Below are 27,187 nucleotides of genomic sequence, written 5' to 3' on the forward strand. Positions count from 1 at the left end.
TTGTTCATACAGCTTTCAAAGTAATCAGAAATGTTTAATATAGTCTCTTGAAAGTTATAAAATTTTGGGACGGGAAATATAATGTAAGATGTCTAATAAAACCTAGCCTTACTTGGGAAAAAAGTGGTCTTAATTTTTTCAGTCTGTTATACAAAGATCATTATTTTGTAGTTTGGCTTATAGCAGCAAAACAATTTCATGTCACAATTAATTACATCATATTTTAAAAATATGATTCAATTTAAATGACTGTAAACATATAATCAATCATGTAAATGTAATTGTCTTGTCTTAATCCCATTTGTGGCATTCAGATCACTACCAACTAGTCAAATAATAAGCTGATCTATGCATAAATATAAATATTTATTGCATCATTACTTTAAGAAGCATTTCTAAAAAGAGAATTATTATATAAAATGGTATGAGTAGGATGGGGATGAGTACAAGGAATGACTGTGAATAGGCATGTGAGATCTTTCTGGGATGGCGGTAATGTTCTAAAATTGGATTGTGGTGATATTTGCACAACTCTATAAACTTACATAAAATAATCTGTATACTTAAGATGAGAGAATTGTAAACTATACTTCAATAAAACTGCTACACATGTTAACAATAAAGCATGCAAAAACATTTTGCATGAATTATTCTCAAAGGGGGATTCCCTTGTGGCTCAGCTGGTAAAGAATCCGCCTGCAATGCGGGAGACCTGGGTTTGATCCCTGCATTGGGAAGAACCCCTGGAGAAGGGAAAGGCTACCGACTCCAGTATTCTGGCCTGGAGAATTCCATGGACTGTATATAGTCTATGGGGTCACAAAGTGTCGGACATGACTGAGCGACTTGCACTTTCACTTTCATTCTCAAAGGAGTAACATATGATGCAGCTTTCTTAAAAACAGAACACTTCAGTATAATATTTCAATATGGAACATTACATGTAAAAAGAGGACAATATCCATTCTTTTCAAGAACACATAGAATGACTAGCAAAAAGAACACGTTTGGGTTCATAAAACAAACTTCAGCAAATTTCCCAAGACTAAAATCACATGAATGGAATGTATATATTCCTTGAAAAGTAAATTATAAAGCATTCCAAGAAATATAAAATATGAATTCTCTGACATTTATTTAAAAATCTGTATTTATAAGTTTCAATGTCTATACAGAGAACACCATAGGCTGGAACATCAATGGTGAGTTCTTACACATACTGAAGAGAAAATTAAAAAAAGAAAATTGAAAATGACACTAAAGTAATCCATGCAGTCAATAAACAAACAAGCCACAGAATGTGAACAAGGTTGTAGCACCCAGACATGCAACAATATTTTACCTAAAAATGTCTGCTTTCCAACCAAACATCGCGAGAGAAAGAAAAAAACTGGAAAATATGACACATATATGGAAAAAGAAGCAGGCAACAGAAATGGCTAGTGAGAACAGCCCGATGTCAGATTTAACAGAAAAAGATTTCAAAGGAGCCATTAAAAATATGTTCAAAGAACTAAAGGAAACCACAATCAGAGAAGTAAATAAAGTTATGACAACAAGGTCACATTAAACAGACAGTATCAATTAACAGATAGATACTGATATATAAGAAAGTGAAGCAAATAAATTTTAAGGGTTCTAATCACAGGAAAGTTTTTTTCTTTTTCCTTTTTTTCTATATCATATCTGTATCATAAGATGGATATTAGCTGAATCTATTATGATAGTAACTTCACAATCTATTTAATCAAATCACCATGCTGTATGCCTTAAACTTACTCAGTGATGTATGTCAAATACTTCTAAATAAAACTGGAAAAAATTAATAAAATTACTATTTTATTAAAATAACAGTAAAATTTATATTTTAAAATAGTAATACAATTAAAATTTAACATTATTTCTTAAAAGAGAGAAAGATACTACAAAAACAATCCAAATGGAAATTCTGGAGTTGAAAAGTATAACTGAATTGAAAAATTCTACAGAGGGGGTGAACAGTAGATGTGAAAAATCAGAAGTAAGGATTAGCAAATATAAAAATAAATGCTGATTATGCAATCCAAACATCAGAGATGAGAAATACTGAAGAATGATCAAAGTCTCAGAAAAATGTAGGAAACAAGTGTATCAACATATGAAGAATAAGAATATCAGAGGTAGACAAGAAAGAGAAAAGAGAGGCAAATATTTAAAACCTTAATGGATAGAAGTTACCAATTTATTGAAAAGCATTGTATTACCCATTCAGCAAGCCCATGAATTTGATGAAGAATTAAAGCAAAGAAATCTGCTTACAGAAAAATCATAATAGTAATGCTGAAACACAAGGAGAAAATCTTAAAAGCAGCAAGAGAAAAATTACTATTTACTTAAAAGAGAACAATAGTAAGATCAACAGCAGACTTCTCATCTGAAAAAATGGAGGCCAGTACACAGAGGAATAAAATATTCAAAGTATTCAAAGGAAAAAATAAAAATCAACCAAGAATTTATATCCAGCAATCTAAAAGGAAAATAAGATACATTCCCAAGTAAATAAAAACTGATATAATGTGCAATTAGCTGATCTCAGTTCAGTTCAGTCGCTCAGTCATGTCAGACTCTTAGTGACCACATGGACTGCAGCACGCCAGGCATCCCTGTCCATCACCAACCCTCAGAGCTTGCTCAAACTCATGAGTCCACCGAGCTGCTGATACCATCCAACCATCTCACGCTCTGTCATCCCCTTCTCCTCCTACCTTTAATCTTTCCCAGCATCAGGGTCTTTTCCAATGAGTCAGTTCTTCGCATCAGGTGGCCAAAGTATTGGAGTTTCAGCTTCAACATCAGTCTTTCCAATGAATATTCAGGACTGATTTCCTTTGGGATTGACTGGTTGGATCTCCTTGCAGTCCAAGGGACTCTCAAGAGTCTTCTCCAACACCATAGTTCAAAAACATCAATTCTTCAGCACTCAGCTTTCTTTATGGTTCAATTCTCACATCCATACATGACTACTGGAAAAACCATAGCTTTGACTAGACGGACCTTTGTTGGCAAAGTAGTGTCTCTGCTTTTTAATATGCTAAGTTGGCCATAGCTTTTCTTCCAAGGAGCAAGCGTCCTTTAATTTCATGAGTTTCACAAACACAAGAAATAACAAAGAAAGTCCTTCAAGCTAACAGTAAAGAGCTCAGACAGTAATTTGAACTGACATGAAAAACAATGAGCATCAAGTAGTCATGTGGTTATAAAAGATGGCAAAAATGCATATTTATTCTCCTTTGTTCCCTCTTAATTGATTTCAAAGCAATTTTATAAAATATATATACATCATGTATGATTTTGCCTATAACATAAAAATGTAATGCATTTGCCAATAACAACACAAAGGAGGATGGTGGAAAAGCCATATTGAGCTAATGAAGTAAGTTCAGGTGGTAAATGAACAAATGAGGGAACCATTAATAAAAAATGAGTTTACTATAACCAAATCTATAAATCAGTTACTTTTCCTCTCTTGACTTCCTTAAAAGATATATAAGTATATAATATAATAATAATAATAATAATGCAATGTTGGGTTTGTAACCAACATTGTAGTATGTACTATGTATAACAACTTAACACAAAAAGCAAAAAACACAGTAGACCTATAAAAGTAACATTCCTATATCTCACAGGAATTAAGTTGGTATAAACCTGAAGCTGATTCTAAGTTAAAATTTAAGTAGCAAGTACTATAACAAACACTAAATAAATAAGGCCAAAAAAAAGTGAAAAAAACAAATGAAAATGCTACCGTAAAAAATATTCATTTAAATCACAATAAAGCAGTAAAGAAGGAATAAAGGAATCAAAAGAACATAATGCATAGGTAACAAATAAAATGATGATTGTAAAATTCAACTATATCAGTAAAGTTAAATGTGAATGGAAAAACAATACGCTCAAAAGAGAATATTATTAGACAGGATAATAAAACAAGATCTAACAATGGATTGCCTTTAGGAGACATACTTCAAAGTTGAAAATGGATTCAAAGTAAAAGAAAGGGAAAATTTATCAATATACCACAAGTTCCAATGACTGTGCTAATGTCAGAGACAAACACTTCAAAACAAAATATATTACTAGATATAGATAAACATTTAATAATAATAAAAGAGTCAAATCATCAGGAAAATGATAATATCTGCACACCTAACAACCAAGCACCAAAATACATGAAGAAGAACTTGACAGGTATGAAGAAAGAAACAGAAAAGTTGATAGTAACAGACGAAAACTTCAAATCCCAACTTGAATAGTGGATAAAACAACTAGACAGAATTCAACAAAGAAAGAGAAGACTTGAACAAATATATAAAGACTAAGAATTACAGGAATACAGAATTACTAAATAGAGAATGAGACAAACAAACAACAGAGAAAAATAACAAAACCAAAAGCTGATTCTTTATAAAGATCAAAAGTGACAAACCTGTACCTAGACTAATCAATATGCTAATATTGTCATCTCAAGAGGCGATCATCTTAATAAACACAGCAGTATTTGACAAAATCCGGCACCCTTTTATTTTAAAGTGTTCAGCAAAACAGGAACAAAATGAAGCTTCCCCATTCTGATAAAAAGCATCAATGGACACTTCACAGATAACAACATATTTAATGCTAAAAACTGAAAGTTTTCCCACTAATATCAATAACAAGACAAAGATAACTGTGCTAATGTTCAATCTTATACTGGAGATTCTAGATAGGCAAGAAAAAGCACTCGAAAAGTAAGAAGTAAATTTATCTCTATCTGCAGATGACATAGTTTTGTACATAGAAAATCCTAAAGAATACACACACACACATATAAAACATACACACAAACTATTAGTGTGAATAAATTCAGCAAGACTGCAGTATACAGAATTGAAATACAAAAATCTACTGTACATATTAGCAAAGAAAATCCAAACATAATATTTAAAAACAACTCTGTCAGCACCAAAATAATAAAATACTAGAGAATACATTAGAATTCTGGCATTTGACTTATGGCAAAAAGGAATAAAGAGCCTCTTGATGAAAGTGAAAGAGAAGAGTGAAAAAGTTGGCTTAAAGCTCAACATTCAGAAAACTTAAGATTGTGGCATCTGGCCCCATCACTTCATGGCTAATAGATGGGGAAACAGTGGCAGACTACTTTTTTGGGCTCCAAAATCCCTGCAGATGGTGACTGCAGCCATGAAATTAAAAGACACTTGCTCCTTGGAAGAAAAGTTATGATCAACATTGACAGTATATTAAAAAGCAGAGACATTACTTTGCCAACAGAGGTCTGTCTAGTCAAGGCTATGGTCTTTCCAGTAGTCATGTATGGATGTGAGAGTTGGACTATAAAGAAAGCTGAGTGCTGAAGAACTGATGCTTCTTAACTGTGGTGTTGGAGAAGACTCGAGAGTCCCTTGGACTGCAAGGAGATCCAACCAGTCCATCCTAAAGGAGATCAGTCCTGAGTATTCATTGGAAGGACTGATGTTGAAGCTGAAACTCCAATACTTTGGCCACCTGATGCGAAGAGCTGACACATTTGAAAAGATCCTGATGCTGGGAAAGATTGAAGGTGGGAGGAGCAGGGGACGACAGAGGATGAGATGGTTGGATGGCATCACTGAGTCAATGGACATGAATCTGGATAAACTCTGGAAGTTGGTGATGGATACTGAGGCCTGGCGTGCTGCAGTTAATGGGGTCGCAAAGAGGCAGACATGACTGAGTGACTGGACTGACTGAACTGAAAAAGTACAAAACATCTTTAAAAGAAATTGTGAAGACACAAATAAATCTAAAGCCATCCATGTTCAAGGATTGAAAGACTTACTATCATGTAGTTAGTAAATGTCCCCTAATTGATCTGAAGATTCAATACTATCTCCACAAAATCCCAACTGGGTTTTGTTGTTACTGTTTTGTGATTTTTTACCCCAGAAATTAACAAGCTGATCCTAAAATTCATGTGGAAATGACAGAGATCCAGCATTTCCCAATTTCAAAATTTACATGAAATGCCCAGAATAGGCAAATCTATAGAAAGAGAAATAAGATTAGTGACTGCTTAGGAATGAGGTAGACTGAGAGGATAAAAAGGTGATAGCTAAAGCATACAAGGTTTCTTTCTGAGATGGTCAAATGCTCTAAAATTCCCTATGTTGATAGCTGCATTACTAAAACCACTGGATAATTCATTTTTTAAGTGAGTGAATTGCATATATGTAAATTATACCTCAGTAAAGCTGTTACACAAATAAACTCATGGCTGCCGGGGGAATGGATAGTTAAGGACTTTGGGAAGGTCATGTATACACTGTTGTGTTTAAAATGTGTAACCAACAAAAACCTATTGTATAGCACGTGGAACTCTGCTCAATATAATGTTCCAGCCTGGATGGGAGGTGTTGGAGGAGAATGGATACAGGTATATGTTGGCTGAGTCCCTTCACTATTCATCTGAAACTGTCACAACATTTTTAATTGGCTATACCCCAACACAAAACGGTTTTGGTGTTCAAAAAAAATAAAAATAAAAAATTTTTAAATGAAGCTCTTTTCCTCTTGCTATTTCCCCTGCCTTCCTGAAAATTCATAAAGCTAACAGGAAGGGCAAAAAAGGTAGGAGTTGGCACTAGGAGGAAAGATGAGTTGCAGTGGCCAGAAGCATAGCAGGGCCCTGAGCAAAGTCAGGAGCATAACAACACAAGGAAGCATCATGGTGTCAAAGTCCTACAGAGGTAAGGAGGGTGTTCACCCAACAGAGCTATCCAGATATGGGAGACAAAGAATAAGAAACTGTTCTATTGAGCAGACAAAAGATACATTATAATATAACTGCTGTGAACTAGATAATTTTCCTATAAAGGGCATTATGGGTCAATTAGCAAAATTCTAACAGGGTCTGAGAACTAAATGGTAGTAACAGACTGATGTTAGAAATTCTGTAAAAGAATATTCTTGTTTGTATAAACACGATAGTCAAGGAAGACAGGGCATTATGTCAGCAATACTCTTAAACAGTTCAGGGGAGAAATTTAATTTACTACGTGCTTGTAATTTTTCTGTAAGTTTCACTTTCTTTTTAAATTTAAGAATGAGAAAGAAAAATAGATGAAAATTCAAGAGACAGTGACAAATATTAAAGATAAGCAAAGTAAACCAAACAAGTATAGTCAAGTCTCTGAAGAAAACAAAAGCAATGAAATAGAACAAACAGTAGATAGTATCCAAAATTCCTTGTAATACAAAAACATGCAAAACTGCATACTGAAAGTGCCTATCACTTAACTGAGAAATCAACTCACGATCAGCAAGACTTATCCAGCAAAACTGCTGAATTTAAAGAAAAAAGTTTTAAAAAAGTAAAAAAAAAACAAACAAAACCATAGTCTGAACAAAACACTTAAAGCCAGAAGAAAATCAGCAACATGTCTAAGTGGTACAAAGAAATGTCAGTCAAGATATAGTCAAGCAAATGGCTGTCAAACATAATGGCTCTTGATAAACTAATATGGAAATACAGCTCTCAAAAACATTATTCTCCTAAGTCCCTCCTGAGGAATAAACTATACAATTAGCTTCAGATAGGTAATTCAGAATGGGCCCCCCTGGTGGCTCAGACAGTGAAGAATCCGCCTGCAGTGCGGGAGGCCTGGGCTCGATCCCCGGGTTGGGAAGAACACCTGGAGGAAGGCAAGACAACCCACTCCATTAGTGTTGCCTAGAGAATCCCCATGGACAGAGAAACCTGGCGGGCTACAGTCCACAGGGTCAAAAAGAGTCAGACATGACTGAGCGACACAGCACAGCACAGGCAAGACAGATAAATGTAAGGACTGTGAAGAATATCAAATATATACTTATAAAACTATGACTAAGAATTTAAAAAGAAGGAGGATAATAAGTAATACATCAAGGCTGTATATTGTCACCCTGCTTATTTAACATATATGCAGAGGACATCATGTGAAATGATGAAGCACAAGCTCGATGAAGCACAAGCTGGAATCAAGATTGCTGGGAGAAATAGCAATAACCTCAGATACACAGGTGACACCACCGTTACGTCAGAAAGCAAAGAGGAACTAAAGAGTTATTTGATGAAAGTGAAAGAGGAAGGTGAAAAAGGTGGCTTAAAATTCAACATTCCAAAAATGAAGATCATGGCATACGGTCCCATCATTTCATAGCAAACAGATGGGGAAACCATGGAAACAGTGACAGACTTTTCTTGGGCTCCAAAATCATGCAGATGGTGACTGCAGCCATGAAATTAAAAGATACTTGCTCCTTGGAAGAAAAGCTATTATCAACCTAGACAGCATATTAAAAAGCAGACACATTACTTTGCTAACAAAGGTCTGTCTAGTCAAAGCTATGGTTTTTCCAGTAGTCATGTATGGATGTGAGAGTTGGACCATAAAGAAGGCTGAGTACCAAAGAACTGATGCTTTTGAACTGTGGTGTTGGAGAAGACTCTTGAGAGACCCTTGGACTGCAAGGAGTTTCAAACCAGTCAATCCTAGAGAAATCAGCCCTGAATAGTCACTGGAAGGACTGATGTTGAAACTGAAACTCCAATAATTTGGCCACCTGATGCGAAGAGCTGACTCATTAGAAAAGTTCAATGCTGGGAAAGACAGAAGGCAGGAGAAGGGGACGACAGAGGATGAGATGGTAGGATGGCATCACCGACTAAATGGACAGGAGTTTCAGCAAGCTCCGGGAGATGGTGAAGGACAGGGAAGCCTGGCATGCTGTAGTCCATTGGGTCACAAAGAGTTGGACACGACTGAGCAACTGGACAACAACAACAATATGTAATAACTACGTGACTCACAATGTAGCTAATCTCTTTTTTTTTTCATTTATTTTTATTAGTTGGAGGCTAATTACTTTACAATATTGTAGTGGTTTTTGTCATACATTGACATGAATCAGCCAAGCTAATCTCTTATATTTAGTTTTCTAGGACTGTCATAACAAAACACCAAAGTCTGAGTAGCTTAAACAACAAAAATTTATTTTCTCACAATTCTCGAGGCTAGAAATCCAAGTTCAAAGTGTCAGCAGGGTTGGATTCTTCTGAACCCTCTCCCAAGCCTCTCTCCTTGGCTTGTAAATGACCCACTTTCCTCCCTGGGCCTTAACATGGTAATCTGTGACTGTCTGTATCCTAAGTTCCTTTGCTTATGAGCACAATATTCATATTCTATCAGGACCCACCCTAATGACTGCACTTAACTTTACCTCTTTAAAGACCCTATCTCTAAATATAGACACATTCTGATACTGGGAGTTGGAATTTAAACATATGAATTTTGGGGAAACCACAAGTCAGCCCATAATATACTTCAAAATTTTAAAATGGCAAGGAGAATAAAGAGAGCATATGCAAAACAAGCTTTTAAGTGTTTTCAGTTATCAGTAGGATAGTGTTTGCACTGCTATTCTTAGACTTTTAGTTGTGTAATTATGGGCTTTTCTAATTCTATAACAATATGTGTACTTGCCAACAAGAACTCTCAAAGTGGAAGAAAAGAGATACATATTTAACTAAGAGGAGGTCAAGACAAACTTTATATTTCCCATTCTTAAAAACTAGAGATTCCTGGAGTAATGACTGACTCCAAGGCTGAAACTATAAAATGTTCAGGATGAGCTAGAAATATCGTCATAGCAAATAGTAAGGATGTTACGAAAGACTAGAGAGTAATGTCAAAAGGACTAAGGGACCAACTAGAAGGAATATGAATTGCCCAGAGTTGGAGCAATCTGCATTTCTTAAAGAAAAACACAGTAACTACAATTGGTTGAAACACCTCAAATATACTTAAATCTCTAAGCTTATAATGACACTTTAAAAATAGTAACTGGACATCTCTGAACAATGAGGAATGACATTAGATTATATTATTTCCCCTAAGAGAATACTAGGTAGCTTTATTAATCAGAGTTGGCAGAGGAGAAAGTTGTTAGTACATTAACTAGATAAAAATCTGGTAGGAATTAACCATTTTATGACCAATGTGTAAGAATTATTTGAATATGGGGAAAAAAATAAGATTCTGCTGAAGGCAATGCATTGAGGGAATAAAACTAGAACTTTGGAAAAACATACAGAACAGTTTTCTTTCCATTCCTGCAAAGTCTAGCATTCTAAATATACTATAGCTATAAAGTAATATGCCTGGTATTTTAAAGCAAATATACCTTAACAAATATGACCAAATGAGTGTTGTATTTTGCAAAAGAGTCCTCTCAGAACTATTTACACATATATTCCAATACTCAAAATATTCCTTATATCTAGGGTTTTAAAAATAATTGCAGAATCTAAAGGGTTTTTAAAAGAAACCTTTATTAACAGGTGCTTGCAATTTGTTGACATTTTTGGGAAAAAAAATCACACTGTAAACTTTTATTACAAATTGAAAATGAGGTTCTTAAAAATCTCAACTTGAACAGATATGAAACAAAAAGGTGTATTTAAAAAATAGGCTTTAAAAAAACAAACAACAACAACAACAAAAAAAACAAAAATAAACGTGTTTGCCATCATTGAAGAGTCTTTAGGTAAAGATAATAAAAACTCGAGCCTGCTCAGGGAATGTAGTGCAAGTAACAGTTTTACTATCTGGTTAAGGGGTAAAAGATGGCAACCCACTCCAGTATTCTTGCCTGGAAAATCCCATAGACAGAGGAGACTGGTGAGCTACAGTCCATGGGGTCATAAGGGAGTTATGTACAACTTAGCCAACTAAACAACAACAAACAAGGGGTGGAAAGCAAGTACTTGAGGTCTGAACCACTCTCATTCATTTCTTATTGCTAAAATGTTGTATTCATTTCTTCTTGTGATGAGATTCTTGCTTCTGTGCACAGTTATTGAAGATGTAAGGTGACCAGGGCCACTGCTCCTGGTGGTACTGCTGGGTTGTGCCGGGGCCTGGATGCTCATGGTTGCAAAAATGACTGGGGCCAGCTGAGGCAGCTGAAGTTCTTGGGGAGATGATGATGCGACTCAGGGCTTTCTGGAGTTGGCTTTGCATTCCCACTACCAAGTGAATTCTATAGAATTTTAAATTATATTTTTGAAGGCAAACTGTCATCCTCAAGGGATTGATTTAATTTTGGGAAAAAGAATAAAATAAAAGACCTGAGGCCATCATAAAACCATCTTTCATCAAAAATGCAGTTTATCTCTAAAGTAATGAGAACTGTTTCCTTGTGTCACTTAAAAACTGACCCTGCAGGCAATTTCAAAAAAGAAATGCAATTAACTTGTAAAATGGTAGCATATTTTGCATATGCATATATCTTTCAAAAGAAACTGACTAAAAAGGAAAACCATTTAAAATATTATAGTTTAAAAATAGTTTCTCTATTTTACATAGCGAATTTATATAACCATACTTCATAGGCACGTTAAGTACCTATTACTCAGAGGTTTTTATTTCTATAAAAATTTAATTTGCAAATGTATTGGACATAAATATATGTATAAGACAGCAAAAGGAAATAAGCATGAGACCAGGAAAAAAAAAAAAAAACTACATATAAACAGTTCCTCAAAAGGAAAAAATGGAGTAGAGAGATATTACAGTAGATTCCTCTGACTCCTTGTGGATTCTAAGGAATTACATAGCTGGCAACAGAAGAAGAAAAACTGATCTTTAGGGTTGAGCAGGTATTTCTGCCATGGGCAAGGTATGGTTAATGCATAATGCAGATGCACAATCATACTATAAGGGAGAAAGGAGTCCAGAGAGCAAAGAAAAATCTTATGTTTAAATTTTTCTTGTCTTACCTTCAAACGTGAATTTTTAATTCATCATTTTGCATACTAGATTTCAAGGCTGCACCCATACAACTCTTTGGTTCTTGATCCCCCCCATCTTTTCTACCTCTCTTCTAACGTTGCAATCAATCTATATCCAAGTTCATTTATATCTCTTTCATGTCCATGTTCATTTTTCTTTCTGCTAATAAGTAAGAGTGGATTTCTTTTTTACCTGAGATATATTTTTCAGTTCCAAAATTTCCATTGATATTTGTATGTTGCAGTTGATAATTTCCACCTATTGATTCATTACAAGCACTTTTTTTTACCCTATTAGTTACAAAAAGTCCCTGAAAGTCCTCATGTGATAATTAAACAATTCTAGGTTATCCTGGAGTTGGTATGTGCTAATTTTCTCTTCCCTTGAAAATAAGCCATATTTTCCTGACTTTTCATAGGATGAATAATTTGTGATGATATGCTGGACATTTTGGATATTATCCTGTGGAGACTATATTCTGAAATATCCTGATGCTTTTGTTTCAGTAGATCATTTTCTCTTTTAGATATGATTACAGACTGTCATTTTTTTCTATGTGTGGCATCTCAGATGTCAGTTCATTTCTTGAACTGTTATTTACAATCTAGTATCCATTTATCATGATCATACACGGTTTCATGGTCAGCCACACACTTTAACTGTTTTCTTTCAGTTGTTGTTGTTAACACAGAATTCATTTTATGACTGCCTCTTTTCTAAGGGCCTATTATTCATCCTGTATTGCTGGCTGCCCCAATGCTTGTTACCTTATTTTTTCTAGCCAGGAAGTTTGTCTATCAAGATAAAAAATGAGGAACTCAGCCCATGCTGACTACCTGGTTCCATGTTTTGACTCTCCTCTATAACTTGCCTGCTTAATATTCAAGTCTCCAAGGCTCTGATGTCTTCTGCATCATGTCCAGACTTTGTATATGGTTATCTGTGGGAACATCAGTTTCTTAGGAACTTTCTCTTCCATGTAAGTACTGAAAAATCTCCAAAATGACTTTTAATTCTGATGGTTGTCTTATACATTTTCCCCTATCAGTTAGATCTTCATCTTAATATAATAAACTGTTAAAAATCATGATGGTGCCGTTTTCTTGAATGGAAGACAGAACACAAAACTAAATACTGAAATATACAGCAAATGAAGATTGTTTTCCACATGTTTATTTCATAATTAGGAAATCTCCAGTAATGATTATAAAATATTTAAACTTTGTAAACATCTGTTTTGAAAGTTTATGTCAAAATGCCATCTTATATTATAGATGACTCCACAACCTTGCAAACAATTGAAAAACCGCAATCAAATGGAGCTCCAAAATCAACCTAACGCAAGAGTGAAAAGTGAAAGTTGCTTAGTTGTCTCTGACTCTTAGAATTCTCCAGGCCAAAATACTGGAGTGGGTAGCCTTTTCCTTCTCCAGGGTATCTTCCCAACCCAGGGATTGAACCCAGGTCTCCCAAAGTGCAGGCAGATTCTTTGCCAGGGAAGCACAAGAATACTAGAGTCTGCAGCCTATCCCTCTCCAGAGGATCTTCCCAACCCAAGAACTGAACTGGGGTCTCCTGCACTGCAAGCAGATTCTTTACCAGATGAGATACAACTTTACTAAACTAGAGAAAGTTACAGTGAGAAATTCTGTATTCCATTAATTACTCACAAACTTAATGATTTATTTAATTAATCAGTGATATCCTACCTCATTTTCTGTTTACCAAAGATAACCAGGTACAAAATATTCACTGACAAGTTACAGTGCTTAAAATTAGGCATTCCAAATAAAGAAAACTACCTAGCACTCTAATGATCTACAGATGAAAATCACTTGAGACAGGTTTCATGGTATAGATGATGTGAAGACATTATTTGTGGATAGAATTAACTTATTTATTTCAAAGCCCAGATGTTGACATGCTATCTACATTAAGCTCCAAATCACAGACAATATGGTCTGACCATTATAATGCTTTCTCTGATGTCTCTTTTCTGCAGACATTTTGAGGCAAAAAACACAAACATTGTGTTATTATATAACAACTAATGATATAAGCTTCATTTTTAATTTAAACCAAATGCCAACTAATTAACATACCCTACCAAAGTCTGATTGATTATACTCCTTGCAGCCGAAGGTGGAGAAGCTCTATACACTCAGCAAAAACAAGACTGGGAGCTGACTGTGGCTCAGATCATGAACTCCTTACTGCACATTGCAGATTTAAATTGAAGAAAGTAGAAAAAACCACTAGACCATATAGTTTATGACCTAAATCAAATCCCTTATCATTATATAGTGGAAATGACAAACAGATTCAAGGGATTTGATATGATACAGTGCCTGGAGAACTATGGACTGAGGTTCGTGCCATTGTATAGGAGGCAGTGATCAAAATCATCTGCAAGAAAAAGAAAGGAAAAATGGTTGTCTGAGGAGGGCTTACAAATAGCTGAGCAAAGAAGAGAAGCAAAAGGCAAAGGAAAAAAGTAAAGTGAAACAGTGAAAAAGCTGGCTTAAAACTCAACATTCAGAAAACTAAGACCATGGCATCTGGTCCCATCACTTGATAGCAAATAGATGGGGAAACAATGGAAACAATGACAGGCTTTATTTTCCTGGGCTCCAAAATAACTGCAGATGGTGACTGCAGCTATGAAATTAAAAGATGCTTGCTCCTTGGAAGAAAAGCTATGACCAACCTAGACAGCATATTAAAAAGCAGAGACATTACTTTGCCGACAAAGATCGGTCTAGACAAAGCTATGGGTTTTCCAGTCGTCATGCATGGATGTTGAAATTGGACCATAAAGAAGGCTGAGCATCAAAGAATTGATGCTTTTGAACTGTGGTGCTGGAGGAGACTCTTAAGAGTCCCTTGGTCGGCCAGGAGATCAAATCAGTCAATCCTAAAGGAAATCAGTCCTGAATATTCTGAAGCTGAAGCTCTAATACTCTGGCCACCTAATGTGAAGAACTGACTCCTTAGAAAAGACCCTGATGCTGGGAAAGACTGAAGGCAGGAGAAGAAGGGGATGATAGAGGATGACATGGTTAGATGTCATTACTGACTCGATGGACATGAGTTTGGGGAAAGCTCTGGCAGTTGGTGATGGATAGGGAAGCCTGGCGTGCTGCAGTCCATGGGGTCACAAAGAGTCGGACACAACTGAGCGACTGAACTGACTGACTGACATACCTTAAAATTTCCACTACAACCCGCTACTCCTTCTCTCACAGGAAGTGACTTTGCCTCCTACTTACCAAGGAAACTGAGACTATACTGTGTGAGCCACCTCAGCTTTATCCCCTGTCATAACACAATCTGATCTTCATTTGCATCCTCTGCACCCTTCCTTAATTTTCTAAATTTCCAGAAATAAAGTATCAATATCAAAATTTTTGCAGGTGCCTGTCCTGACGGTACTGTACCTTTTAAATTCACAAGATGAGGAAGTGCACACACCCATGAACTTAACAGTCAATCTCCATTAATAATAAGGAAACCCATAGGCTAAGCCTACAGACTGGGAACTTTCAAAACTTGAAATTTTTTTCATGAAATGCCCAAAAGGCATTTTCTTTCTCTTTTTCTTAATGTATTACTTTAATTCTGGGGCTTTTTTTGGGGGGGCAGGGGGTGCAGGGTGCACAGTATGTAGGATCTTAATTCCCTGACCAGGGATTGAACCTGTGCCCCCTGCAAGTGGAAGCATAGGGTCTTAACCACTGGACCACCAGGGGATATCCTGAGAAGCATTCTCTTTTAAAGGTTCTGACTCTGATGCAGATGATGACATATACTCTATTGTCTATGCTAAAGTTCAAGGAATATATTCTTTATCACATGAGTACTTGCATATAGAACAAGGTGACAAAGAGTTACTACTTATTTTCATCGTTGGTATAAAATAATGTGATAAAAAAGGGCTGCTGTGATAAACTGCTTAGTTTGTAAAGTAGTTCAGAACAATATTTGCTCCTTTCTGAAAGAGAGAGTTAATACCTGCTGATATTTAATCCGTTTTTTTTCCTTTGCTGCTAATAAGCTCCCACCAATTCTGAAGTTTCACTATAGCAATCACACTGGATTTATGGCTTTCTTAGCTGTATTTTCTTGATTTTCTACTTTATTTATATTTCACTAGTTTGTCACCCAACTTAATATCATTCTGTTAGTGCCTGAAGAAACCAACTTCAAATATTTATATGGAATAAGGAAAAGAAGTATGAAAGGAAGGCATGTTGCATATTAACTCAAAAATTTGAATTATAGAGACATTTCCATGCACACTCAACACATGGCATAACTAGGACTCAAATTCAACAAAAGTACTCATGGAAGAAAAAGTGGCTGTAACAAGCACAAATTCATTTCTATAGATAGCAAAACAAAATGGACAAAAGATCGCAGCCAGTACTAACACCTTGACATAAAAATGACAGCACTACTGTCATTCAATACTATTATGGTTATTAAAATCACTGGGAACAGAAATATCTTTTTATAAGGGTAAATTCAAATTGTCACTTACATGTCCAATATAAAACATAAAATTTTAAACAGAAATATTAATGCAAAAGTGCAAAGGCATTAGGAGAAATATTTTTAATGTTTAGTACTCCCTTTCCCATAGCACAATCTTCGCACTGATTATTTAAACACTAGGTTTTAAAAAGGAAAAACAATTCTTCCATGAAAGATCTTCAGAATTATAAAAGTTTTGAATTACACTGTAGTATTCTCTCTCAACTCCATACAGTTTGGGATATCACAATTCCAAATGTGACTTACACAAAACTCATATATTTCCCCAGCCAGGTGTACTGCCCATTAAGAATGAATTCATATATGTGAATGCAATATCTTGCTTAAATAAATCTTTGTTTTTAAAGTCAAAAAACCAAGAAAATATGGAAAATCACATTAAATAATTAGTCTTGCAAAATTACAATATGCGCTACTCTGCCAACTTCCGGTAACAGCAAATAACAAGCCAAAAAAGAGAAGCTAACACTCAATAGTTCCAGCTACATTTAATATTTTACATCATTTTCCTTCAAAATCATTAACTATTCTATTTGGGTTATCTCTAATATTTGTTCATAATATAATTCATATATCTTGTAATTTGAGATTTTAAATATCACGTTAAGCAATATGGTTTTACAAAACTTATTATTTAAGAATTATGTCAACAAAAGCTATGGCTTCATCATTAGAAAACATTCTAAAGAATAAAAAAACGTTCAGGAAGGTAAGGGGAAAATAGTTAAAAAGAGAAAAAAACACCTTTGAAACAAAATGAAACAAACTAATGACTCAGTTCCAAAATACACAGACGACTTTTAAACCGCATTGAAGAAAACCTATCATTATATACCAAATTGTGTATAGTATTTCACATTTCACACCTATAACTTTCCATAGAATTTATAATAAGATGATCTTCCTACCTTATATCCAGGTCCTAACTGATGAATTGCAAATATCTGTGCAGGGTTGAGGGCTTCACTGAACACATATACGGCACCAAGTTGACCACAGAATACCCTATTTGCATCAGCAGTTTCTGAAGATCCGAGAAAGCACTTGTCATAGCTCTATTTTTAAAAAGTCATAAAAAAATCCAATGTTTTATTTTGCAATGACAAAATATTTAAGGATATTTGCCTTCATGGTCAATAATACCATAAAGCATAATAACAGAAGAAACCAACAATTAAGACTCTATGGATTATTTAAATAATAAAAAAAAAAAGACTAAAGATTTTTTTGGGAAAGTTAATCAGTCAAATGTTTCATATTTATGGGCAAGCAAACAATGACTATTCTATAATCACTTGACCAACTTTCCAAATTCTACAGTTAAAAACAAAAGAGCTTAAAACTATTTATTTACAAAAGTATAACTTATTTTTACACAATAATGATTTGTAATTGTCCATAGATAGTTACCTGAATCAAAAGAATGACTCTTTCAAATTTAACCATAAACACACTGGACCAAAATTTTTTAATTCTACCTCATTTCTCCATTATGGGTATATTTCTCTATTTCTCTACACTAAGTTAAAGACACAAAGAAAAATCACTTTCTTCTTTTAGATGAATTGGTATAATGCAGAATCAAATAAATAATAATTACCAAAATCTGCTGACAAAAGCAGATGGTATTATACAATGCTCTCCATCTGGGGAGTTTAGCACCTAAGAAACCACATTTAACAAGATCCTTCTCACCTCTAATTCTTATATCTCACCTAACATGTGGCCCTATCTATCCAGACCAGCAAAACTAGTCACTATTCACTACCCATCCTCACAGGTTATTCTACAAGCAAGACATTATATATGTATGGCATCCTTTTGATGCCTCAATAAAATAACCAAAAAACTGTGGATGAGGTCCAAAGGAGAAACTCCTCATAGAGTACCTAATCGTTAAGTAAAAGTACAGGAACTGTAGAACAGACTACATAATGTATGTGTGCATGTGTGTGTGTGTTATTCTCCAGGCCTCTCCATTTCTTGGAATATTATTGCAAATAATTAAAAAATCAGTCCTTGTTTCCTTTCTTTTTAAAAATATGATTATAGAGTCAATGGCAGTCAAGAAGACCACTCTATAACTCTATAATAAAAAGACTGTCCCCTCTGGAAGGCAAATATGAAGCAGAATTTCACTGAATATTCTAATTATGGAAAAAATTATTCTCCTAAATATGTATTGACTATGACCCAACTATAAGTTTCTAGGACAGAACAAGCAAACTATTCTTATAAAGGAACAGATAGTAAATATTTTCAAACTTTGCTATCTACAACTTGCTTCGGTCACAGATTCTTTGATTTTTTTGTTTTGTTTGAGCCTTTATTATTTTATTTATTTCAGTTGGAGGCTAATTACTTTACAATATTGTAGTGGTTTTTGCCATACATTGATATCAATCAACCATGGATTTACATGTGTTCCCAATCCTGAACCCCCCTCTCACCTCCCTCCTCATCCCATCCCTCTGGGTCATCCCAGTGCACCAGCCCTGAGCACCTGTCTCATGTATCGAACATGGACTGGAGATCTGTTTCACATATGATAATATACATGTTTCAAAGCTATTCCCTCAGACCATCCCACCCTCACCTTCTCCCACAGAGTCCAAAAGACTGTTGTATACATCTGTGTCTCTTCTTCTGTCTCGCATATAGGGTTATTGTTACCATCTTTCTAAATTCCATATATATGTGTTAGTACACTGTATTGGTGTTTTTCTTTCTGGCTTACTTCACTCTGTATAATAGACTCCAGTTTCATCCATCTCATTAGAACTGATTCAAGGTGTTCTTTTTAATGGCTGACTAATATTCCATTGTGTATATGGACCACAGCTTTCTTATCCATTTGTCCATTGATGGACCTCTAGGTTGCTTCCATGTCCTAGTTATTATAAACAGTGCTGTGATGAACACTGGGGTACATGTGTCTCTTTCAATCCTGGTTTCCTCAGTGTGTATGCCCAGCAGTGGGATCAATATGGCAGTTCTATTTCCAGTTTTTTAAGGAATCTCCACAGAGTTCTCCATAGTGGCTGTACTAGTTTGCATTCCCACCAACAGTGTGAGAGGGTTCCCTTTTCTCCACACCCTCTCCAGCATTTATTGCTTGTAGACTTTTGGATGGCAGCCATTCTGACTGGCGTGAAATGGTACCTCATTGTGGTTTTGATTTGCATTTCTCTGATAATGAGTGATGTTGAGCATCTTTTCATGTGTTTGTTAGCCATCTGTATGTCTTCTTTGGAGAAAGGTCTGTTCAGTTCTTTGGCCCATTTTTTGATTTGGTCATTTATTTTTCTGGAATTGAGTTGCAAGAGTTGTTTGTATATTTTTGAGATTAATTCTTTATCAGTTGCTTCGTTTGTGATTATTTTCTCCCATTTTGAAGGCTGTCTTTGCACTTTGCTTATAGTTTCCTTTGTTGTGCAAAAGCTTTTCAGTTTAATTAGGTTCCATTTGTTTATTTTTGCTTTTATTTCCAATATTCTGGGAGGTGGGTCATAGAGGACCCTGCTGTGATTTATGTCAGAGAGTGTTTTGTCTATGTTCTCCTCTAGGAGTTTTATAGCTTCTGGTCTTACATTTAGATCTTTAATCCATTTTGAGTTTACTTTTGTGTATGGTGTTAGAAAGTGATCTAATTTCATTCTTTTACAAGTGGTTGACCAGTTTTCCCAGCACCACTTGTTAAAGAGATTGTCTTTTCAGCATTGTATATTCTTGCCTCCTCTGTCGAAGATAAGGTGTCCATAGGTGTGTGGATTTATCTCTGGGCTTTCTATTCTGTTCCATTGATCTATATTTCTGTCTTTGTGCCAGTACCATACTGTCTTGATGACTGTGGCTTTGCAGTAGAGCCTGAAGTCAGGCAGGTTGATTCCTCCAGTTCCATTCTTCCTTCTCAAGATTACTTTGGCTATTCAAGGCTTTTTGTATTTCCATACAAATTGTGAAATTATTTGTTTTAGTTCTGTGAAAAATACCGTTGGTAGCTTGATAGGGATTGCATTGAATCTATAGATTGCTTTGGGTAGTATACTCATTTTCACTATATTGATTCTTCCAATCCATCAACATAGTATATTTCTCCATCTATTTGTGTCCTCTTTGATTTCTTTCATCAGTGTTTTATAGTTTTCTATATATAGGTCTTCTGTTTCTTTAGGTAGATATATTCCTAAGTATTGTATTTTTTTCACTTCAATGGTGAATGGTATTGTTTCCTTAATTTCTCTTTCTGTTTTCTCATTGTTAGTGTATAGAAATGCAAGGGATTTCTGTGTGTTATTTTATATCCTACAACTTTACTATATTCATTGATTAGCTCTGGTAATTTTCTGGTAGAGTCTTTACAGTTTTCTATGTAGAGGACCATGTCATCTGCCAACACTGTGTTTTACTTTTTCTTTTCCAATCTGGATTCCTTTTATTTCTTTTTCTGCTCTGACTGCTGTGGCCAAAACTTCCAAAACTATGTTGAATAGTAGTGGTGAGGGTGGGTACCCTTGCTTGTTCCTGACTTTCGGGGAAATGCTTTCAAAAGAAAGGCTATGAGAAAATACTCGAGGAGATAATAGTTGAAAACTTCCCTAAAATGGGAAAGGAAATAGTCACACAAGTCCAATAAACCCAGAGAGGCCAAAACAGGATAAACCCAAGGCAAAACACCCCAAGACACATATTAATTAAATTAACAAACATCAAACACAAAGAACAAATATTAAAAGCAGCAAGGGAGAAACAATGAATAACACACAAGGGGATTCCCATAAGGATAACAGCTGATCTTTCAATAGAAACTCTGCAGGCCAGAAGGGAATGGCAGGACATACTTAAAGTAATGAAAGAGAATAACCTACAACCCAGATTACTGTAACCAGCAAGGATCTCATTCAGATATGAAGGAGAATTCAAAAGCTTTACAGACAAGCAAAAGCTGAGAGAATTCAGCATCACCAAACCAACTCTTCAACAAATGCTAAAGGATCTTCTCTAGACAGGAAACACAGAAAGGGTGTATAAAATCGAACCCAAAACAACAGAGTAATGGGACCATACTTATCAATAATTACCTTAAATGTAAATGGGTTGAATGTCCCAACCAAAAGACAAAGCCTGGCTGAATGGATACAAAAGCAAGACCCTGAAAAATGCTGTCTACAAGAGACTCACCTCAAAACAAGGGACACATACAGACTGAAAGTGAAGGGCTGGAAAAAGATATTTCATGCAAATAGAGACCAAAAAAAAAGCAGGACTAGAAATACTCATATCAGATAAAATAAGACTTTAAAATAAAGGCTGTGAAAAGAGACAAAGAAGGACACTACATAATGATCAAAGGATCAATCCAAGAAGAAGATGTAACAATTATAAATATATATGCAACCAACATAGGAGTACTGCAATATGTAAGGCAAATGCTAACAAGTATGAAAGGGAAAATTAAAAGTAACAGAATAACAGTGGGAGATTTTAATACCCCACTCACACCTATGGATAGATCAACTAAACAGAAAATTAACAAGGAAACACAAACTTTAAAAGACACAATGGACCAGCTAGACCTAATTGATATCTATAGGACATTTCACCCCAAAACAATCAATTCCACCTTTTAATCAAGTGCACATGGAACCTTCTCCAGGATAGACCACATCCTGGGCCATAAATCTATCCTTGGTAAATTCAAAAACTTGAAATCATTCCGATCATCTTTTCTGACCACAATGCAGTAAGATTAAATCTCAATTACAGGAAAAAAACTATTAGAAATTCCAACATATGGAGGCTAAATAACACGCTTCTGAATAACCAATCATAGAAGAAATCAAAAAAGAAATCAAAATATGCACAGAAACAAATGAAAACACAATAACCCAAAACCTATGGGACACTATAAAAGTAGTGCTAATGGGAAGTTCATAGCATTACAGGCTTACCTCAAGAAACAAGAAAAAAGTCAAGTAAATAACCTAACTCTACATCTAAAGTAACTAGAGAAGGAAGAAATGAAGAACCCCAGGGTTAGTAGAAGGAAAGAAATCTTAAAAATTAGGGCAGAAATAAATGCAAAAGAAACTAAAGAGACCATAGCAAAAATCAACAAAGCTAAAAGCTGGTTCTTTGAGAAGATAAATAAAATTGACAAACCGTTAGCCAGATTCATCAAGAAACAAAGGAAGAAGAATCAAATCAACAAAATTAAAAATGAAAATGGAGAGATCACAACAGACAACACAGAAATACAACGGATCATAAGAGACTACTATCAGCAACTATATGTTAATAAAATGGACAACTTGGAAGAAATGTACAAATTCTTAGAAAAGTATAACTTTCCAAAACTGAACCACGAAGAAATAGAAGATCTTAACAAACCCATCACAAGCACGGAAATTGAAACCGTAATCAGAACTCTTCCAGCAGACAAAAGCCCAGGACCAGACAGCTTCACAGCAGAATTCTACCAAAAATTTAGAGAAGAGCTAACACCTATCTTACAAAAACTCTTCCAGAAAATTGCAGAGGAAGGTAAACTTCCAAACTCATTCTATGAGGCCACCACCACCCTAATACCAAAACCAGACAAAGATGCCATGAAAAAAGAAAACTACAGGCCAATATCACTGATGAACATAGATGCAAGAATCCTCAAAAAATATTCTAGCAAACAGAATCCAACAACATATTAAAAAGATCACACATCATGACCAAGTGGGCTTTATCCCAGGAATGCAAGGATTCTTTAATATTTGCAAATCAATGTAATATACCACATCAACAAATTGAAAGATAAAAACCATATGATTATCTCAATATGCAGAGAAAGCCTTTGACAAAATTCAACATCCATTTATGATAAAAACTCTCCAGAAAGCAGGGATAGAAGGAACATATCTCAACATACTAAAAGCTATATATGACAAACCCACAGCAAACATTGTCGTCAATGGTGAAAAACTGTTTGAGCCTTTAAAGAAAAAAAAAATAAACTTTAAAGAAATATAAAAACCAAGATGAACTTTTCACTTCTACCCCAAAGCCTTTGCACTCATGTTTCCACTGAAGGGGGTATTTCTTGCAAACACCCACATGGCTTTCTCTGGTCTCAACACTAAGGCCATCTCTGGATGATCTGGCTTCTCCCTTCCCTACACCTACACTTTCTGTATTTGTTCCCACTGAACCTTCCTCCACAGTATTTACCACCATTCATCTAATAAACAATAGTAACATACTGTACATATTTATTCTATTTAAGGTACTCTTTCACATCAAAATAAAGTATAATACACATCTTTTTTTTTCATTTATTTTTTATTAGTTGGAGGCTAATATCTTTACAATATTGTAGTGGGTTTTGTCATACACTGACATGAATCAGCCATGGATTTATATGTAGTCCCCATCCCGATCCTCCCTCCCACCTCCCTCTCTACCCAATCCCTCTGGGTCTTCCCAATGCACCAGGCCCGAGCACTTGTCTCATGCATCCAACCTGGGCTGGTGATCTGTTTCACCCTAGATAATATACATGTTTCGATGCTGTTCTCTCGAAACATCCCAACCTCGCCTTCTCCCACAGAGTCCAAAAGTCTGTTCTGTACATCTGTGTCTCTTTTTCTGTTTTGCATATAGGGTTATCATTACCATCTTTCTAAATTCCATATATATGTGTTAGTATGCTGTAATGTTCTTTATCTTTCTGGCTTACTTCACTCTGTATAATGGGCTCCAGTTTCATCCATCTCATTAGAACTGATTCAAATGAGTTCTTTTTAATGGCTGAGTAATATTCCATGGTGTATATGGACCACAGCTTCCTTATCCATTCGTCTGCTGATAAATGGGCCAAAGAACTAAACAGACATTTCTCCAAAGAAGACATACAGATGGCTAACAAACACATGAAAAGATGCTCAACATCACTCATCATCAGAGAAATGCAAATCAAAACCACAATGAGGTACCATTACACGCCAGACAGGATGGGTGCTATCCAAAAGTCTACAAGCAATAAATGCTGGAGAGGGTGTGGAGAAAAGGGAACCCTCTTACACTGTTGGTGGGAATGCAGACTAGTACAGCCGCTATGGAGAACAGTGTGGAGAATTCTTAAAAAACTGGAAATAGAACTGCCATATGACCCAGCAATCCCCCTTCTGGGCATACACACTGAGGAAACCAGATCTGAAAGAGACACGTGCACCCCAATGTTCATCGCAGCACTGTTTATAATAGCCAGGACATGGAATACACATCTTTTAATGCTTGAGATTCTGAAAAGAACACAATATTACATTTAAATTTTGACCTAAAACTTAATAATCTACCCAACCGATTTTCTTTTTTTGTATCACTAGTTGTGTCTTTTAGCAATTTAATTATTCTAAATTAAGGCAAAATTCACTTAACAGAAAAAAACTTCAAAATAAAGCTAGTTTCTACCAAACAATTATATTATTCAATTCATGCTATAATCAGTGATATATCAAACACTCAAATACATTAAAATACAGATAAAGAAAAACTTACATCATTTGTGTTAACATGCCAAGCCATATCACCATATGATACCAGCTGTCCATTAACATAACACCGAATTTCACTGTTTCTCCAACGATTGTAAATGTGGACAATGCTGATCATGTACCACTTAAATGAAAAAAAAAAAAAAGGAAATCAATATGTAATGTTTGGTTGTAGCTGTTTAAAAGCAATCATAACATTTATCCCACACTACAAAAACTTACTTGAAGGAATATTAATAATAATCCACTACAAATATGTCAAATTCCCTCTCCCATTTCTCATTTTACAGATGAAAGAAATTATTAATAGAGAATAAATGTGTGATGGAAATAGAGCAAGAACCTTTGGAGCCCTAGACTGATATTCCTTTCACTATACCAAGATCCCAAAATTGTGGAAACATAATTATATTTGTTGTCATTCATTTAATAATATTTGCAGTGTGTCAGGCAAACTGACAGTTTTGACAGACAGATCATAGGTCAAGATTTATTTATTCAAGATTCCCTGGAATTTAGGGGGCAGTGGAAGGATCCATACATTAGACAAGTAAACAAATACAGAATTATAAAACCATGTTAATGACTGTGGATGGAAAAGGACATTGTAAACTGAGAAAGAGTAATGTAAGATTCTACTCTGGATTGCACTGTCAGGCAAAATCTGTCAAAGGAACACCATTTTAACAGCTATAATAAGATTGAGATAATTTCATTTTCACAATGTAGAATTATTAAATTTAAAAGTAGTTATATATTCTATCTTAGCAGTGTATGACTATAAATTGAGAATCAAGGAATAAGTTTATACTGAGCTCTAATTTTATAGTTACTAGTGCCAACAAAAAGCATTCTGACATGAGATGGTTTAAGTTCTCTAACAATTTGTGAATCTAATCTTAGTCTAATTCAGATAAAAGTTTGCTTCAGATAATAGCGTATTTCAGATAATATGTAAACATCATTTCTAAACAACAGAAAAATACAAATGATTTACAGATGTTTGAACAGATTCTTTCACCAGTAATGAGGGATTTAGACTCATTTCACCCCCAAACATAAAAATATAAAACACAAACTTTGTTCTGAGATTACTTAAAGACACTATTCAATTATTTCATACTTATTCTGCATGATATTTATAAAGCCATAATAGTAATTCTCAACCACTAAAATATTATTTTTTCAAGGTACCTGAAATACTTTGAACAAAAATTAATTTTCCTCATTTTGATTTACAAAATAAAACAGTGCACTAAAAAACTCACAAAATAAAGTTAACACAAAACTACATTCTCCCTCAGTTACAAAAAAATGTCAGGTCAACTGGACAAGGTCAGTTTTCATTCCAATCCCAAAGAAAGGCAAGGTCAAACAACATTCAAACTACCACACAATTGCACTCATCTCACAGGCTAGCAAAGTAATGCTTAAAATCCTCCAACCAGGCTTCAACAGTACATGAACCGTGAACTTCTAGATGTCCAAGCTGGATTTAGAAAAGGCAGAGGAACTAGAGATCAAATTGCCAACATCTATTGGATCATTGAAAAAGCAAGAGAGTTCCAGAAAAACATCTACTTCTGCTTTATTGACCATGCCAAAGCCTCTGACTCTGGGAATCACAATAAACTGTGGGTAATTCTTACAGAGATGGGAATACCAGACCACCCGACTTGCCTCCTGAGAAATCTGTATGCAGGTGAAGAAGCAACATTAAGAACTAGACATGGAACAACAGACTGGTTCCAAATAGGGAAAGAAGTACATCAAGGCTGTATATAGTCACCCTGCTTATTTAACTTGTATGCAGAGTACATCATGAGAAATGCTGAACTGGATGAAGCACAAGCTGGAATCAAGATTGCCAGGTGAAAAATCAATCACCTCCGATATGCAGATGACACCACACTTATGGCAAAAAGCGAAGAACTAAAGAGTCTCTTGATGAAAGTGAAAGAGGAGAATGAAAAAGTTAGCTTAAAACTCAACATTCAGAAAACTAAGATCATGGCATCTGGTCCCATCACTTCATGGCTAATAGATGGGGAAACAATGGAAACAGTGACTTCATTTTGGGGGGCTCCAAAATCACTGCAGATGGTGATTGCAGCCATGAAATTAAAAGACACTTGCTCCTTGGAAGAAAAGTTATAACCAAACTAGACAGCATATTAAAAAGCAGAGACATTACTTTGCCAACAAAGGTCTGTCTAGTCAAAGCTATGGTTTTTCCAG

General features: G+C 35.2%; 1 protein-coding gene across 1 annotated transcript in view; it reads right to left on the bottom strand.

Moving 5' to 3' along the window:
- Positions 1-27,187, bottom strand: part of NBEA (neurobeachin) — a 649,896-nt gene that overhangs the window by 524,403 nt on the left and 98,306 nt on the right. Inside the window, exons 7-8 of the mRNA XM_061133617.1 lie at positions 24,954-25,073; positions 17,315-17,461 (exon numbers count right to left, since the gene is read on the bottom strand). Coding sequence (XP_060989600.1) covers positions 17,315-17,461; positions 24,954-25,073 — 267 coding nt within the window. The remainder of the gene's footprint in view (positions 1-17,314; positions 17,462-24,953; positions 25,074-27,187) is intronic.

This window comes from Dama dama, chromosome 30 (assembly GCF_033118175.1).
Source record: "Dama dama isolate Ldn47 chromosome 30, ASM3311817v1, whole genome shotgun sequence".
In the NCBI taxonomy this organism is placed as follows: Eukaryota; Metazoa; Chordata; class Mammalia; order Artiodactyla; family Cervidae; genus Dama; species Dama dama.